The 15,938-nt window shown below is 32.9% G+C and overlaps 1 protein-coding gene across 4 annotated transcripts in view; it reads right to left on the reverse strand.

Moving 5' to 3' along the window:
* Window positions 1-15,938, reverse strand: part of KIAA0586 (KIAA0586 ortholog) — a 170,482-nt gene that overhangs the window by 153,018 nt on the left and 1,526 nt on the right. For 2 of the 4 annotated variants that reach the window (XM_057488411.1, XM_057488410.1), the window contains exons 3-9: window positions 13,431-13,497; window positions 11,863-11,932; window positions 6,709-6,883; window positions 5,733-5,954; window positions 3,549-3,702; window positions 1,670-1,822; window positions 511-634 (exon numbers count right to left, since the gene is read on the reverse strand). In XM_057488411.1, coding sequence (XP_057344394.1) covers window positions 511-634; window positions 1,670-1,822; window positions 3,549-3,702; window positions 5,733-5,954; window positions 6,709-6,873 — 818 coding nt within the window. In that variant the 5' untranslated portion in view covers window positions 6,874-6,883; window positions 11,863-11,932; window positions 13,431-13,497. Of the gene's footprint in view, window positions 1-510; window positions 635-1,669; window positions 1,823-3,548; window positions 3,703-5,732; window positions 5,955-6,708; window positions 6,884-11,862; window positions 11,933-13,430; window positions 13,498-15,938 lie in introns of those variants that run through there. The other 2 variants (XM_057488412.1, XM_057488413.1) reach the window with 2 other exon arrangements.

A 15,938-nucleotide genomic window follows, 5' to 3' on the forward strand; every position in this document is an offset into this window, starting at 1 on the left:
AATTACTAAAAATGTGCCTCTTTTAGGTCTTATTATTGTAGCTTTCATGACATTCAAAGTAAATAAAATTATCATGGCCTAGATTTATTGGCTTTTAAATGTTTTATTATGTAAAAATTTAAAAATACACAAAAGAATAATAGCTTCTGTGTTACTGTTTATCTATAATAATCATTTAGTGAGGGCGATCCTCATTTCATCTATACTTTCAACCCAGATTACCTTACCTGTGTTGGTTTATTTCTGAAGCAAATCTAGATATCATTTCATCAGAAATAAATAATCTTCATTCATTAGAAATTAATAATTTGCATTTTGAGAAAATTAGACACATTCATTTTATAACTATACTATAGAAAAAGGGGAAAGATATATTAGCAACAGGAAATAGTAAATAAATTTTAATTTGGAAAAGCAATGCTATAAATTTATTAAAATTCCTAGAGAAACTTTAGAAATATGAACAAAGCTCTTTGCAGTACAGCTTTTATTCCGATCTCTCTTTTTCACCTGTCTCTCGTCTCAGGATTCCATCCTATTTTTGATCTAGTTAGTGAGGTTTTGTCTGAAGATTCACTTTTTCTTGTCAAACAATCATGGTTATTCAAAATTTGTTCCAATAGTCTTACATTTCCTACAGTAAAAAAAAGTATCATTTTTCAAGTACTGATTCATTTCTCTTTTACATAATATCTCACATATATTTATATCAAGTTAGTTTCTCATGATGATTATCTACTCAATTCACTCTACAACATAAGGCACAAACACAGTCATCAAATAAAACTAAATATTTATAACTCATGAAAATAATGCTGGTAAGTTTAGGCCAAAATTTATTTCTACCAGAGGAAAAAAGGAATTTGAATGAGAAGTATCATCATCACAAATCACAGCAAATTCAATTATTGTTATAAATAGTAAAAAAGGATGTTTAACTATTTGTTTTTTCACAGCAACTATTAGTTGAATCTTCCCTGTAGTCTCATCTTTAATGAGACTATATAATGACTTTTTTTTGGTTAGGTTGACCTGTTGATTAAAGATTTTATCTTTCAAATTCCTTGAATGTCTTTAAAGTGTCCAAGATAAAATTGAATGCATTTAAATAATTCTAAGAATAAAACCTTATATTAAAATTTTTCTCTTTCTTTTACCAGAAGGACTACATTTTAAGGATCTGTAGCAAATTATTATTTCAGGGCACTTATAAAAGTCCTATTTTAAATAGTTCTATATTAAATAGTTTGTATATTAGCACATTTTCCAACTAAACACAGTAAGAGATATTAAATTTCTCTGAGTTTTATTATTGAAATTCACACCTAAAAACAATATAAAGAAACATGCTCTAAAATGATCAGCACTACCTTCAACAAAGCATTTAAAATTTATTAATAACAAAACTTATTCATTAAAAGTTTAAGTAATAACCCGTAGAAGACAATCAGAATGATTACAAATGTATGCCTCTCATTCATTCTACAAAGAATCTAAAAGAGGTTGATTTGCCCAGTACATGTCTTTTTTTTTTTAATTAAAATAGAGATCCTACTTTAGTTACTACTAGGCACATTTGAGAATTATAAATCATTAGTGCAAAAATCTGCTCCTAATTTGAGAAAGGTCTAATAAAAGCAGTCGCTGCTAATTGTAATTGCTTTAGTACCTGACATCTTATTTTCTTTTTCTTCGGTGGGATTTTCCCTCTTTAATATTTTATCATCCTTTGAAACAGGTACAGGAACAAACCTGCGAGGTGCTGGTGTCTCCAAAGATTTTTGTTTATCAAAACTCATATTTTCAATCTCTCTAGAAGAAGCTTTAGTAGACAACAGAGTAAATAATAGTATTAAACTTACTTTAAAAAATACTTTATACAGTGTTCCTCTTTATCATATTTTAAAAATAAAACCAAAATTATATGGGATGTACAAATTATTAAGAAGTATGTAGAAATAACTTCATCCTCAGGAGAAATCAAAAGAAATACAGGCTATAAATATTTTACACTTAGAGCTAATAAATAAGAAAAAAATCAATATGACAATAGTGCAATTTAAGCTATTTAAACTGTGGTGAAAATAGCATAGCTGGACACTGTTTTTGGCAATAAAAACTGGTAAGATCATTTGATACTAGGCATAGAAAATCTTAAAATTTTTATATACTTTGATTTAGTGATCTTACTCTTGGGAATTTATCCTAAGAAAATATACTAAAAGAAATAAAACATTAAATATACGATAACATATTAATATGTCAAATATCTATATAAATATATTATGGTTTTAATTCAGTATTGTTTACAAAGAAGTAACCCTACAACTGCCTAAATGTCCAACAACAGGATAACTGTCAAGTAAACTGAATTAATTATTCAGGACTCTCCTTCAGGTATTAAAAACTAGCAAAATATGGGAAATACTTTTGATATGCTAATAAAAAAGCAATACAAAATTATATTCATGCAATTACAAGTACTTAAAAGTAATGTATGCCCAAAAAATATAGAGAAAAGAAAGTTTAAATTGCTGAATTTTTAATTTACTCATTTTTTCTTTTATTTCACCTAGTGTCACTAAAAATACAAAAAGAAACCAATTCAGTGTATATCCAATAAAACATACATCTTTCTCCTTTAAAACTCAAGTCTGAAAAACAAAATTATGAGCAAGTAATTCTCTAGAATTAAGTATGAAACAAGTGCCTGCTGCTAGAGAAAGCACATAGCCAGGTCACACTGAAACCTGAGTTCTGGCTGGACCTCTGACACTCTCACTCACAAGCCAGGTAACCTTCAACAGGCTAGTTATGACCTCTTCCTTCCTTCACAACTTAAAAACTAAACCATATTAATCACAAGTTTTGTAAGGACCCCTCTGATTTGCTGTAAAACATAAAACAACTTAGAAATATTAGGAATCTTTGTCTATAATACAATAATGTTCTAAAAAATCAAACATTGGGGATATTGTACTCCATTGGTTTGCATATAACAAAAGGGACAGCCCTTAATTTTCATTATTCAAATATCAATAATTTGGAAATCATTTATTTTAAATTTCAAAGGTTTAATACAAATGAGCTATGTATTCCCATTCTTACAAACAGAGATTTTAAAAATTCTATTAAGGTAGATAGCGTTGCACTACTAACTCTTCAAAAATACTTAGAAATAGTTTATAATTATACTGAGGTGGTTTCTCTCCTGACATAATCAAGAAAATGGTAAATAGGCAGTTTGTCAGAGAACTGGAGAATTGATTACAAGCATTTTTGGTATTAAATAAGTAAAAGTTTTCTAACTTTATAAGTGCTTCTGACAATTTATGAAGGTTATTCATTAAAACCATAAAGCAGGTATGATCCATAATAACTGAACAAGTTTTGAAATGACCTAAAAATTATTTAACCTAAAAAAAGAACTAATTTTATAAAACAAAGACTTAGTATTTTACAACCTAGTAAATAAGTTGTTGGCTTACACACAACAAAGAAAATTCATAGCTGACGTTTTATAATCAAAGAGAACTACATATTTTTACCTGGTTTGGAAGTAAATGTGTATTGTGAAGATAGATTACTGCCACCAAGATTAGAATAGTCTGGTTTTACAGAATATTGTTCTACTATGCTAGAAGGAGGCATGACAGCAGGCTGAAAACTACTAGTCTTGAGTGCAGCACTAATGAAATGAGTCTAGAAGACATAAAATTATTTTATTAATTCAAATATCACTTGAAAGAGTTAGATGACAAAATACACTGAAATTTATTAGAGGACTTGAAAACAATTTTATATTAGACTTACTAAACAATGAAAATACATACAACTATCCACTGTAGCAGCAATGCCACTGGGGGGGAATATACTATTACAAAGACCTGGGTTAACCCTGATCTGTGGTGTGACCTTGATCATTTTATTTAACCATTCTAAAACTCAGTTTCTTCCTTTCTACTTCAAAGATGGCTCAGTGGCCACTGAAGTATGCTAGGTCCCTTTTGGAGGACACTGGCCCTAACCTCTACTTCAACTAGAGAATTTAAAATCTAATTTAATCAGAGAATTTTAAATCAAAACATCTCATCTTTTATATCCTGGATGATTTCATTTGAAAGGTTAAAAACCACCACTAGTAAGCATTCAAATAAGTAGTACTCATGCTTAGTAGCAGCAATAATATATGCACTTACATATAAATGGGAACCATAGTGACAACAGTTTTCAGCATGATTTATTACAATATCTGGAATGTGTACATATCTTACTTAATAAAACCGATTTTAAAAGGAAGTTTTATACCAGGTAAAGAAAAACCCAAAAAAGATTTATAGTTTATAGAATTCTTATAATGTGTAGAGATCCCTCTACACAAACAGATGGAACAGACTCAACAGAAGTTCATTTCAATAAGCATTTACTGAACTACTAATATACCTAGTGAGTCACTGAAACTTCAATTTTCTCTATAATTATAAGCTTTATAAATAAGACATCTGAATTAGCAAAGATTCCATTCTTCCAAAAACAGAAAACCAATGAATTCTGGGTTTATTTATGTAAGGATGGAAGAATGAAAGACAGACATGTAGGACAAGTAAGGACCCCCTTGTTAAGAAATCACTGAGTTTTTCAAACATGTCATCTCATTTTATTCTGAAAAAATAAAATCTTTTCAAGACAAAGAAATCAAGCCTCAGAAAATTACAGTTATTTGCAGGCAGGGGAGCAGCACTCTGAGAGACCCACCCATTCCTAGCTTCTCCCTAGATAACATGCTGCACACTCAATTTTAGTTGTGCATGTAGTACTCACTAAAACTTTACTTTGTATGCCCATAATCATTCCAATAAAAATACTATCTTGAACTACATGAAAAACTCAAGACAAGCTCCATTGAGAAGTCTAAAATTACAACATGCTAGTTTCACTTTGTGATAGTATGCTGAGCTATAATAAACTTATTGTTGTATATTCTTCTGAATGTTCTACTTTAACTGAATTTTTTAAAGTTTTAAAAGTTGTACATTAAATAGAAAAAAAGTAAATTAAAACCAATGCATTGATAATGCAGGTCATTCACTCATTCAAAAAAAAAGTATATGGAGTACCTGAGTTCTGGGTACCATCCCAGGCCTTGGAAATTCCAAGATAAATAAGAAACTATACTATCAGCTCCCTGTGAGGATAGCTCTTCTTTTTGTAACAGCCCAGAGGTTCACATCCAAAAGGCACTATAATTTTTTCATTCTTTTAATTAATTGCAGAAGCTATATGTATACCAGATGGTTCTCATCCAACGGTGTGCATCAGAATCATTACAGCACTTTTGAGTCTCACACCCCTTTTCAGACCTGCTGTCTCAGAATCTCAAGAGGTACAGGACTGGGTATTTTTACAAAGCTCTCCAAGTGGCTCTGGTGCACATTCCATCTAACGACCATCGATGTTAACAAATAACTGCAATAAGATATAAGCTACCTTAAAGATGGTATGAACAGACATACCACAGAAGGAAGAAAAGCTAACTACAAAGAGAAGTCTCACAGAACTAATGACATTTGAGCTAGAATGTGCAGTTCCCCACATAGAGGGTAAGAGTGATGAACACACAAATCTTTATTGAAAGACTAAAGCTGTCACAATCTAGTGAGCTATTAAAATAATCAATTAGTGTTGGCTTAGATACAATAATAAGAGATGTGTGCCCGCTTTACTATAGATACCTGAATATCTATTTGCTGCTGTTGTAATTTTTCAAGATGCCTAATGTGCTGCTCCATGAACACATTCATTTGCTTTTCATGATCATGACAATGTTGTTTCTCATGTTTATTCTGAATGCTTGTTTGCTGCTCTGTAACACGTTGTAAATGTTTGTCAGTCTCCTGTAACTTATTGAGTAATTCGGTAACAGAGTTGACTTTTGCTTCCAAATCACTCTGCACCTAAACAATAAAAATATCAAATAATATCAAAAATATGCTCAATTATTAGAAAAGTTATTTAACTAGATTCGTATTGAGAAATAACAAAACCAGATTTTTATCCTCTAAATTTCTGGTGATTTTATGCTCTATTTTTGAACTGCAGAAATAAAAGGTAGAAGATAGCTATCCTTAAGTAGACCTTTTTCTCTCATAAAAAAAAATTGCCACACAGAATTTTTTAAATGCCAGAAATACAATACTTAAATAGAAATTTGAAAAATGGAAATAGCAAAACAAAGTAGCTTTTGACACTTCACTAATCTCAGGCTGAGGTAGGTCCAGAGCCTGGATTCTAGTCTCAGCTCTACCCCCTAGTAGCTCTGGGAGCTTGTGCCTACTCCGACATGTTTCTCAGTTTCCCGTTTACAAACCAAGGGGTTTGGCAAAGATGATCTCCCCATTCCCTTCCAGCTCTAAAGTAAGGATGACCAATCACCCTGGGGTTGCCTAGGACTGAGGTGTTTCCTAAGATGAGATACTACCAGTGATAGAACTGGCCAAGCCCTGGGTTCTCTAGCATTACTGCAGAAGCAAAGGGGTAAGTCACACAACTCTTGAGAGGTAACACACAATCACAAACAGGAAAATTCTTTCAAACTGAGAGCAATTAGAACAACCCTATAGTTGGACACAACCATTTATAGAATCAGTTCCTAATAAATATTTCTACATTTTACAAAGTAGTCATAAGTATCCTGGGAGAAAAGTATACTTTTATCAGTGGAGCCGCTGTCGCAATGGCAGCAGCAGTTGCCGCAGCCACAGTTGTAGCCGAATCGATTCCACTGGGTAGCGTTCTAGCCTCCTGAGGAACAGTGGCCTTTTCCATGCCTGCATCTTCCAAAAGCTGTACCTTTACTTCCTTAAGAACGGGCATACTTTGAGCTCTGCAGATAAAAAGGGAAACCGCACTGAACCATATCAAGAAATACCATTTCAAGATTCAAGCAGTAATCTACTGAAGGTGGGTTTTCTTGATTTTTTTAAAAATTAAATCACCTAGTTTTCTCTATCAGCATCTTATTAGTCTTGTGGCTAATGAAATCTATAAAAGCTCAGGTCACTAAACACAAAAGAAATAAGATAAGATAATTCCTGAAGGCAAAGATATTTCAGAAATAATATACATAGAAAAGGTCATGGGCACAATCACAAAGATATGTGATTGAAAAGTACAAATTTAAAACATGCAGAAAAACTCTAAGAACTCAGGTACCAAGTTTTACTCCGAAGACAATCCAAGAGAGATTGTTAAAAACTGCTAAAAGAATTTTTTTAATTCTAGCTCACTTAGATTTAACTAATAAATGTCACACAGTTAGTTAAAATGGGCACAAAATACACTATTAAGCAGCCTGAATTTAAGTCTAGCAAATAGATACATATTTGCAATAAGGCATTTAACTAAACACTAAAAAAGAGGGAGAAAAAAAAAAAGACTGGTCAATTTTCTTCTACATTTGGCCTAAAGGAAAACAATGAAAGGAATCACTGACAAAACTTAGGAGTCCCTAGATAAATCTAAGTAAAATCGGCAGGAAAGTGCTCCATCTCCAGCTGCTGGATATCCCTCCTTGATTTTTAAAGAGAGCACAGAGCAGCTCTTAAACTTACTCCTCTGGGGTACATCCTCATTTCTACTAAGAGCATCATTTTTCTCTGCCTCAAAATTTTGAAGTTATCTTGACTTCTCTATCCTCTACTTATCTTCTCACACCCAAGTAAGTCATCAAGTTTTGTCAATTATTTCATCATAACTGCAGGAATAGTGTCATAGAATTATAGAAGCAGGGGGAACCCAACAGGCCATCTAATTTCCTAATTTTACAGATGAAGAAGCTGAGGTCACAGGATTTACCTGATCAAAGTCACAGAACTAGTAAGTGGCAGAGTTAGGTTAGGGTCTGGTTTCCACACACCTGGTTTTCTCTCTCAGAACACTTCTTCCTTCATAATTCTCCCTCTAGAGGAAGAAATTTCTCTTGCCAATGATTTCATTCTTTCAGTTTTTATGTGCTTAAAAATTCCACACATATATTTCTCCACCATTCAAAAATCTAAAATTGCTCCTTACAGACAATTGAATAGGTGACTTTCTTCTGTCTGGCCTTCCAGACAGTCCATCCTCTGGCTCTGCCCTAGCTCCCTATACATACCCCATTACTTGGCCAAACAACCTTCCTCTGGGGTTACTCACTGACTATACCACACCACTCCCATAGCTGACTCCATGCTTCTTCTCACTGTGTTCTCTCAACCTTCTTCCACCCGATTTACTATATCCTTCTCCTCCTTTGAGATTCAGCACAAGCCTTATCTTTTTCAATAAGCCTGTCCTATAACACTTCTTCTTGATTGCTTCCTTCATTAATTCCTTTGCATTTACTGGCTATGCCACACAATTGAGGCTTGATAATCAGCCACTCTGGTTTAAATGTCTGTAGAGAACAGTTTAAAAGTACAGTGAATGCAGTGCTGTTTCCTATCACAGTTGTAATCATTCATTTCTCCACATATGTACATTTTCTCTCCCCAACCAAGTTCTAAGCAACCTGGGGAGGGGAATGGGGATGGAGGAAGGGGACGACTTTTATACATAGCATCAAAGAAAGAACTAAGCACATAGTAGGTCCTCAACATATATTTAACTGAGTGGCACACTAAGAAAATAAAATAAAGATATTCCATCTTTTAGTATTCCTGTCTGAAGTCTAAATGTGACTTACCTTTTATGAGCTCTCATTATACATTAATACATTAAATTGACCAGCAAGAGAGAGAACACTATAATCTAGATATCAACTTCTTTATAGGTTTTTAAATTTTGTTTTTTCCAATTATCAAATTAATAAAGGCTCAATGTAGCAAACAAAAACAGCTTCTAAGTGTAAAGAACTGGAAAAATGCACACCACTGGCCTATTCAGAAGAAATTATTTTCTCTGGTCCTATTTTTAGAACTTCCTGTATTCCTAAATTCTCTGAATCTGGCATCTTTCCCAGTACTAAGATGAAAATGCTGTCAACAAGGCCACTAATAATTCTTCATGCCCAATCAATGGATGCTTTCTAGTCCTTAGGTTTCTTCACCTCTGGGAAGCATATCAAACTTAGAACCACATTCCGCTTGGCCTTGTTAACATCATACTCTCTTACATCTCTGGATTAACTTCCCATGTAGCACTCAGAAGCTAGCCTGTCTTCTCTGCATATCTCTCAGAAGTTGGTTTTCTCAGAGTTCTACCCTATGTCATCTTTCTTTTCATTCTTACACTCTCACTCAGTCACTTCAACCACTTCTGAACTTAGACTACCATCTACAAACTGATAACTTTTACATCTGGATTTCTAGCTTTGACACCTGTTTGTGAATCTGACCTTTATATTCAATTTCCTATTGGACATTTTTTACCGGGATATCTCATGAATACTTTAAAACCCACATCCTTGTCCAAAATGAAATTTATTCTCCCAAGGATTCTTTATCTCAAATGCTACTACTGACCATGCCAAAAATCTGAAATTCATCCGTAGCTCCTTCCTCACTCTCACATCTAATTATCAATTCCTGCCAATTCCATCTCCAAATCATATTCCAAATCTGCCTACTCCTCTCCACCCCAGCATGATTCCTGCCCTCATTCCACCAGAACCCAATGTATTCAGGACCAATATAATCTGTCTCTCAAAGAGATCCCTGAAAAATCTGTAGCCAACTGGTTTCCTGGAATACAGACCAGTCCTCTTCAAGTCTATTTTTTTTAATATTGATATCTAAGTAAGCTTTTAAGAAACATATATCATATTTTAAAACTTTTAAATGATCTGCCATTTCTCTTAAAGCCCAAACTCCTTTAAAGAAATTCTCCTTACTTCTCCAACCACATGTAAGGACATTCTACCCTTGCTCTAGACACTCTCTAGAGCCAGACTCTTCATTCCACAAAGGCTCCAGCCTTTACTACCTTTTATTATTACAGCTTTAGAGCATATTATGATATCAAATGTGGTAAATTCCCCATCATTTTGTTTTTGTTATTCCAAAATTAGCTATTTTCAACTGTGTGTATTATGTATGTATATATTCTTAATGGTATGTATATATATTCTTAATTGTATATCCTTCCAGGTAAATTTTAGAGTATTTTGCCAAATTCCATCCACCATTCCCCCAAAAAATAAATTTCACGTGACACTGACTTGCAATCTGTATCTTGAGACTTAATCAAACTGTCTTTTAACCCAACATGAAAGTCATTTTTATAGTTCTGATTCAAGTATTATTCTCTACATTGCAATTACCTTCTCAGAGGCCCATTTTTATTTTAAATTCTGTTAATTCATCCTGAAATAGGGAGACAGCACCTGTCAATAGGCAAGAGGGGTAGTGTTCACAATTACCTCTTACTGTCCATCTGTTTGTGAACATCATCTCTCTCTCAGATCTTTAGAGTTCTAAGAGGTCTGAGAGATTTCAATTTGGAGAGTTTTGACTTGAAGGCAAATTGATAAAGTCCCTATTGTGGCTGCAAGCAGTCACTTCTACTGTGGGTCAGCTGGACAGAAGTGATAATCACTTTCTGTCCAAATAAGTCAGATATAATCTGCAATTTTTTGGTTCAAGTGTAGAATCAGAGGGACTGCACCACCCCTCATATCCTTATCTTTGCTTTTTCTTAATATATTTATAAAAATATATTTACAATTTATAAGGATCCAATTTACCATCCAAATTCTTCTCCCAACCACCATATCACATACTGAGAATTGAAGGCTGACCAAATGTGAAGAGGAAAGAAATGATAAGGACAAACAACCAGTTGTGAAACTCTGGCTGGCTCAGGTCGCACTCTTCTGGTTTGGAGAAAATATTTTTGTTAGGCCAGTGTTTCCCAGAGCATAATATGTATCCATGGATTACTTAAGGTGGGAAAATAAACTTTTTATTTTAATTGCATTACTAGAAATACTAATTTTCTGCTTACAGAAGTAATATATCAGTAAAAAATTCAAAAATAAATTTAAAAGAGAATATAAAATTTCTTTTTTTAATAAAAGGAAGGTTCAAATGTAAGTACGAATTTTTCCTATGTTCTAAGGGGCCTCCCAGGTTGCTCTGGCTCAGAAGTAGAATACATTTAGCTTAAGAGTAAGTATCTGATTCCAATCCCAGTAATAATAAAAATACTAAAAATTGACTCCAGCATAGCAATGTATTCTTTCATGTTCATCACAATGTTGTTGTCTGGGTTGGTTTTGTACTTCACTGATATTTAAGATAAAGTTGGTAGAGAGCAGTTAGATGTAGCAGTAGCCATCCACTCAAATGCTAAACTTGTCCCTTTCTCAAATATTGGCCAGCAAAAGTCTAAATGTTCCCTGAGGGTAAACAAGAAGTATTATACATTTGGATCTACTTGACTACTACTACAAGTAATGTAGTGACATGATTAAGAGAGCAGGCTTTAAAAGCTGACTGCCTGAGTCTGAATCCCAGCCCAGTGAATACTTGCTAAATGACCTTGGTAAAGATCATTTTCTCCGTCTGTTTCCTCCTCTATAAAATGGGGATTCTGTAAAATTGGGAGAATAGAATCTATTTTATTGGTTTACTGTGAATATTAAGCGAGTTAATGCATATAAAGTACTTAAAACAGTACCTGTTCTATAATAATAATTGACAGCTATTGAGTTTTTTTATATGTGCTCAGTACCATGAAAATGCTTTATACATATTATCACATAATATATACTTCACACATTGAAAAGAAAGTTTTTCCTATGTCCAAAGTATAAATGAAGCTGATTTTAGAAACCCATATAGAAACAAAAGAAATGGCCTACCTATTTTCTATAAAGAAACTTACTTTTGCTTTAAAACTGCTCTTAGAGCATCTTTCTCTCCTACGGTGTACTGAGAAATAAAGATGTCATTTGCTGCAAAATCAAGACATAAAAATATATTTCAGATTCCTGAAAATATATTAAATATTAATAAGCTATTCAAAAAAACTATTTTAACTAAAAGACTGTGTAGGAATTCAGCATAGGATTTCTCATTAAAAATAGACAAGGAACAAATTAAGTGACTGAGCAATACTAGCCATAACCCTAGACCTAAGGAAAAAAACATTGTATCTAAAACATCTGGGGCCAAATTGGAGACATTTGCTCCAACTCTCAAGAGAAAACTTGTTAAACGAAAATTTGAAAACACTATTCACTTAAAAAATGTCGTTAAATAAACTTTTTCAATGCATGTTTTTTTAAATAATGTCTTTACACTTTAATTGATGACAAGTCTTTCTTTTAATTGAAGTATTGTTGATATACAATCTTATATTGGTTTCAAGTATATAACACAGTGGTTCAACAGTTACTCACGTTATTAAATCCTCACCCTCACTAGTACCATTACTATCTGTCAACACAGGAAGATGTACAGAATCATTGGCTATATTCTCCATGCTGTACTATCATCCCTGTGGCCAACTTATATAATGACTGAGAATTTTTGTGCCCTTTTATCCCCCTTATCCTCACAACCCCTCACCCATGGTAACTACCAGTCACTTCCCAGTGTCTATGAGTCTACTGCTATTTTGTTCATTTTGTTTTGTTTTTATATTCCACAAATAAGTGAAATCATATGGTATTTGTCTTTCTCCGCCTGACCATTTCACTGAGTGTAATACCCTCTGGATCCATCCAGGTTGTTGCAAATGACAGGGTTTTTTTATGGCTGAATAATATTCCATTGTGTATGTGTACCATATCTTTATACATTCATCTACTGATGGGCACTTTGGTTGTCAAGGCATATTTATAATCTTTTATCTTACCAGGGACTATTCAATTCTTGAATTCAGAATTTGTAAGCAGGTATCTAATACCAAATTTATGCATTGGTAGTAATAATATGATCTTTACCATTTTTCAAACTTCTAGATTTTAGGGATTCCATTAGTAGTTTAATTTGGAAGGAAAAACCAATTAAAAATGAAAATACAAAAAAACTCATAAGGTTGTTTAATGAATGTCAAAAAAAAATAATCAATCAATGTCTAAAAATCTAAAGTCCTATTCTTATGAAAGAAATTCTGATATATGACAACATAGATGAACAAAGAGCTACTAAGTGAAATAAGTCAATTACAAAAAGACAAACATTGGATCATTCCATACATATGAAGTATAGTGAAATTCATAGAGATGTAAAGTAGAATGGTGTAGAGGGAGCAGGTAATGGAGATTGAGTATTTAATTAGTACAGAGTTTCAGAAGATGAAAAGATTCTGGAGATGGTTAGTAGTGATGGCTACACAAGGTCAAAGTACCTAATGCCACAGAACTGTATATTTAAACATGGTAAAAATACTAGGTTTTATATTATGCATATTTACCACACACAAAAAAATCAAATCTCTCCTTTTACCTTTTTTTGTGTTGCTCTCTTCTATTTTATCCAAAGGCAACCCTTGTACTGCAACTTCAGAAAAATCCTTTGGCATATGAATGGAAGAAATGAAAGGTTAAATAAATTTTTTTATTTTTTTTCCTTATCAAGTACCACTTACTAGCTATGTGACTGAATTCCAGGAAAGCAGAACTGTATGCTTTTATATACTTAATTCCCAACACCACCACCAATGCTTAGATACTTTGAAGCTACTGGAGGATTTGTTGAATGAGTAATGAGCAGTCAGACAAGTTAATGAGTAAATGAACAAGCAAGCAACTGTGACCCTGAAATTTAGACCCAAATCCAAATTTGCCACTTCTAGCAGAGCAAGGCATGTAATATCTCAGTTGCTACAGTTAAATGTGAACATCTGATTCACACGAATCAAACAGAGTTCATAGGGATGGCCAACACACGGCACAGCATAACGAATTAATCACAGCATTCTTTGTCACTGAGCTCATGAGTTCTCAGAAGACTTCTCTATACTGCTGACAACTACTGGCAAATAGCTTTCTGCTCACATGTGTAATCATAGACTTCGTCTTTAAGATTCTATTCTAGCACTAAGACACTATGACTTTTTAAGTACTAGGTTCATTCAACATTGTTCTTCACTTTCCTTAGGCACACCTTTTTTGTTTTCTGCTAAATCAGAAAAGGGAAAAGAGAAAATCATAAAAAGAAACTGATCCAGGCTATCCAATGATAACAGGTTTTAACTTCCTAAAAATAGCCAAAGAGACTAAAAATACAGTAGAATGCATCTGGGAAATTAATATAAAAAACTCAAATCAGTAAGAAAAAGCACAACACATAAATACATAATTCACAAAAGAATGACTACAGTGGTAATATACATGAAAAAATTTCTTCTTCACTAATAGTAAATACAAAATAAAATGAGATGCCTTTTTAACCCATCAAAATGGCAACAATTTTGTTTGTGTGTGTTTAATGCCATATTGATAAAGGTGGGAGAAAGTGTGTTTAATTTTCGTCCTCCATATTGGTAAAGATGGGAGAAAGTCAGTCCACTGATGATCTTGCTGGAGATCTTGCATAATACATATATGCATAATTTATATTGATTTGCCAAAATTTCTGGAGGCAACTTAGCAACATTTCAAAAAGTGCATATATCCATTGATCTAATAATTTTACACCCAGTAATTAACCCAAAGTAAATGACCTGGCATATACACCAGAATGTTCATCACATGGTTGTTTATATTACCAAAAATAAAGTGGGACACAAATCTTAATGTCAAATGACAGGAATGTGAACAAATAAATAATACATACATGCACTGAAATCCTGTGAACCCATTAAAACTTTCCAGAAAAAAAAATCAATGATACAGAAAAATATCCTTAATACCACTCAGTTATAAAACAGTATGGTCTCATTTCAGAAAATATATATATGCACAGAAAAAAAAAAACCTGAAAATGTTAACAGTTGTTGATTTCAGTTGTGGAATTTATCTTTCCCTTTTTCTCATTTCTACTACGAATTTTTTTTTTTTGAGTTTTTGCTTTCTTTCTACACATGTGTAGGGGTTGACCCAAATAGGGAAATGGACATCTCATCTTCTGGTCGTAGGGAGAAACAGGTATGAATAGGAGCAGATATAAATAAGCTTATAAATGTGAGCATATAGGGCACAAATTCCTTTGGTTTTCTCATTAAAATAGCATGGTCAACTCAAACTACACTGTAATATTAGCACTCATTTATGAAACAAAAACATGATACAAAGTAATTATAGTTTATGTTCATCATAAAATGATATTGAACTAGGTTTGCTTTGTAGACATGTTTTATATTAGACAAATAAACAGAAAAAAAACCAAGCTGTGAACCCATATTAGATCTAATGGAATCTTGCCTGATAATTTTTCAAAGACCACCCATTTCTCTTTAATTATACAGTAACAGCATATCCATATATCTAGAAAATTATTGAGGTAATGGAATTAAAATACCATTACTCACTATTAATGCCTGCTCAAAAAGGAAACAAAAACACCAACGTAAAGGCTAGGTATTTACTCAGGGACCAAGTACAGCACTAAAAAATCATACATTATGACTGTGAGCTCTTGACAGTTAAAAAGTAAATAGTTTCAATTTCATCCTTAGTTTGCCACCTTCAATGTTCAAATATTATATTGTGAAACTCTCTAAAGACTTGTTGACAGCATATATGTAGGTCAATATTATGATTAGCTGTCAAAGTTTAATTAGATTGCATGACCAGAACATTATATTTATCATCGAATACTTTCAGCATTACAAAAAAAAAGGTTAGGATGAGAATTCCATGTTTTCTTAAAGATAGATACCTCAAGAAAAACACACAAAAGACCTACCAAGAGTTTGAATTATACATAATCACATCTTTTTTTTTTAAGTTATGTTGGTGTTACTGTTCCTTTACTTTTAGGGATGGTTTTGGATGGTATGCTAAGTTTCTG

The sequence above is a fragment of the Manis pentadactyla genome, chromosome 11 (assembly GCF_030020395.1).
Source record: "Manis pentadactyla isolate mManPen7 chromosome 11, mManPen7.hap1, whole genome shotgun sequence".
In the NCBI taxonomy this organism is placed as follows: Eukaryota; Metazoa; Chordata; class Mammalia; order Pholidota; family Manidae; genus Manis; species Manis pentadactyla.